Source organism: Solanum tuberosum, unplaced genomic scaffold (assembly GCF_000226075.1).
Source record: "Solanum tuberosum cultivar DM 1-3 516 R44 unplaced genomic scaffold, SolTub_3.0 scf00473, whole genome shotgun sequence".
In the NCBI taxonomy this organism is placed as follows: Eukaryota; Viridiplantae; Streptophyta; class Magnoliopsida; order Solanales; family Solanaceae; genus Solanum; species Solanum tuberosum.
Window position 1 is genome coordinate 47,274 of NW_006239391.1, and position 3,280 is coordinate 50,553.

At 33.0% G+C, this 3,280-nt stretch overlaps 1 protein-coding gene across 1 annotated transcript; it reads right to left on the reverse strand.

The window, feature by feature from the left end:
* Positions 1 to 1,166: 1,166 nt before the first annotated feature.
* On the reverse strand, positions 1,167 to 2,356 carry LOC102602689 (trans-resveratrol di-O-methyltransferase-like). Its single transcript, XM_015303718.1, has 2 exons — positions 1,528 to 2,356; positions 1,167 to 1,429 (listed from the first exon to the last, which is right to left on the reverse strand). Exons 1-2 carry the CDS (start codon positions 2,314 to 2,316, stop codon positions 1,418 to 1,420), a joined length of 801 nt encoding a protein of 266 aa, XP_015159204.1. The 5' UTR covers positions 2,317 to 2,356; the 3' UTR covers positions 1,167 to 1,417.
* Between the last annotated feature and the right edge of the window lie 924 nt (positions 2,357 to 3,280).

The window sequence follows — 3,280 nt, forward strand, 5'->3', positions numbered from 1 at the left end:
TTTTATGTTTGGACATCTATAATTGATATAGTCGTAAGTTTTGTGTTTTATGTTTGGACATCTATAATTGATATAGTCGTAAGTTTTGTGTTTTATGTTTGGACATCTATAATTGATATAGTCGTAAGTTTTGTGTTTTATGTTTGGACATCTATAATTGATATAGTCGTAAGTTTTGTGTTTTATGTTTGGACATCTATAATTGATATAGTCGTAAGTTTTATATTTTATGTTTGGACATCTATAATTGATATAGTCATAAGTATTGTGTTTTATGTTTTGGACATCTATAATTGATATACGATTAAGTATTGTGTTTTACGTTTTACTTGTGATTTATATTGGAAGGTGTATTTAAGATATATATTCAATATATTTCTTTCTCCTTATATATACCATTTTACCCCTACACTAAATTAAAATTTTATAAATATCTAATTAATTATATGTTTAAATATTAGTGATAATCAATTACTACATTGAGTAAATGGAGTGTTCATGTACTCAAAGGAGGATTGTTTGCTCTTCCAAATTTTAATGAAAAATTAAAATATTATAAACAATTAGTTAATTACATGTTCAAATATTAGTGATAATCAATTACTACATTGAGTAAATTGAGTATTCATGTGCTCAAAGGAGGATTGTTTGCTCTTCGAGATTTTAATGGAGGGTTGGTTCATTGCATATATTTAATATTCTTAAAGGTATTCTCTTTATCTATTTTGGCCCTTTGAAATTCCACTATCAATATTATTGGCACTACTTTTTCTTATCTACATTTTTTTATTTTTCTTCTTTATTTGTTTTAAATATTTGCCTTCATAAATTATATCTAATTACCTTTTCAATTGATATGATTAATATTCATAACTTTCATGCTTTTCATATTCATAACCTTCAAATATTTAATTTAAAACTTTAAGATGTCTTTTTGGTATTCCTCAATTTTTATCTATATAAATTCATCTTTTTTGTTTCATGAAACTCACATTCAAGATTATCCTTTTCATTTTATAGTTAAAAGCCATCAACGTCTAAAGTATATTATATATCTACCTTAGTCTGATTATATATCACTTTACAAATTAAAACCAAATAGTACAAACCAAATCGAAAAACCGAATGCACAGCCCTAATTGTAATCACGTGAGGAGTAAGGATCGTAAACATAACACAAAAGGGCCCTTTATTAACACATGGAAATTAAATGACAAATAAAATATGCATCATGATCACTCACTGTAGGTGCATGTTTTATTTAATTTGTCCAATTAAGAGTGTAGATTAAGGGTAAACCTCAATAACACACCTTAATCCTAAGATAGGAATAATCTTGTAGTCACTATAACCAGCATCAAAAAGAGTTTTGCCCATTCTTGTTGGCTTCTTTCTTTTCCACTTAGAATCACCATCATCAGCATATCCACTATTTGCCATATAAATCAAACACAGTCAATTAATACATGTAGTAGTTATACATCAAATTGACAAAAAAAGGGGGGCGTGTGTATTACAAAGCTATACCTTAAGCAAAATTGCGTTGGCAGAGGGAATGGAGTTAAACATGTCTCCTCCCACAAAGCTCAGGTTCTTGCTTCCTTCAAGCCCTTCAATTACATGAGGTAGATCAAAGACGGTGCAATTTATTTGTGGAAATGCATCCGCAATAGCTTTAGCTACGGTTCCAGTACCCCCTCCAACATCCACCAACGATTTCAACCCTTCAAAAATTATCCCCTTACCATTTTGAATCAACACGGTCATGACCAAACGGGAATCACTAGCCATGCCTTCGTTAAATAAATGGTTAAGTCTTGGTTCATTCTCTGCATATTTGAATAATGGCATGCCATGAGCGGTTGCATATGGAGTAGTATTAGAGTCGTCACTGACGTTGTTGAACCATTTGCTGAGTGAATGCCATGGATCCATCAAATTTGGATCTAGATCGAATTTCAATAAAGGGATCATGCTCATAGGCTCATCTTTGAGGAGGAGACGTGAGGTCGGAGTAAGTAAATAGCCCTCTTCAGCTAGTTGAATAAAGAAGCCAGAATGAACTAGAATACGCATGAGACGGTAAACACAATCATGAGTTTTAGCCTTATTATTATTGTTGATGGGGAGGGCCTCTACTAAATCGGAGAGGTTCATGGGTCGGCCATGGCTATGGATGATATCTGGAATTTCAAGTTGAATTGCACATTTAAGTGACATGGAATTGATGTAGTTGAACATATGGTTCCATATGTGTGCCTGAGCAGCCAGAACTTGTCTAGTTTCGTCTCCAATATCATTATTAGGAAATGCCATTTTTGTTATACTTATTAATTTCTTTGAGATGCTAAGGATTTATATATACATATTTATTATTTATAAGAAGAAAGAACGAGAGGACCAATATAGCCTACCAACATGAACTTATCTTTAGTGGTTGGCCCACATTTGAGAATGCATTCTAGTATTGTACGTTACGTTGGTCCCCCACGATAAATTAATTTTTTTCCTTTGAGACTTTTGTGTTTTCTGACGTCATTTCTTTCTTTTCCAGTGAATTGGTTCGTTGGAAAATTAGTAGGAAAACCATATTCTATAACACAAACTTTTCACTTATTCGTGGGAAAAAATTTAGGGGTGTCAAATTGGCGGGTTGAATTGAAGTTGGAAATATTAAAATGGATTGAAATAGAAATTAGATTGGATCCTGATCCGTCCAAGTTCACTTTGAATTCAAATGGGTTGGGTCTTGACCCGCCCAATTTGACCTGCTTGATCTCAATAATTTTAATATATTGTTATAAGATAAGAAGAACGAGAGGCCCAATCCAGGCATCATCGTACAGCATACCAACATGAATTTATCTTTACTGGTTGGTGCACATTTGAGAATTGTACGTTACATTGGTCCCCCACCAAAAAATACTTTTTTTCCTTTGAGACTTTTGTGTTTTCTGCACCTATGACGTCATCTCTTGCATCAGAGTGTAACATATAAACATGAAATTCCAAAAACGTGCATCAATTGTACATTTTATCTGCAGAGGCCCAATCTAGGCTTCATCGTACAGCCTACCAACATGAACTTATCTTTACTGGTTGGCGCACATTTGAGAATTGTACGTTACATTGGTCCCCCACCAAAAAATATTGTTTTTCCTTTGAGACTTTTGTGTTTTCTGCACCTATGACGTCGTCTCCTGCATCAGAGTGTAACATATAAACATGGAATTCCAAAAACGTGCATCAATTGTACATTTTATCTGCAGACTGACATTCT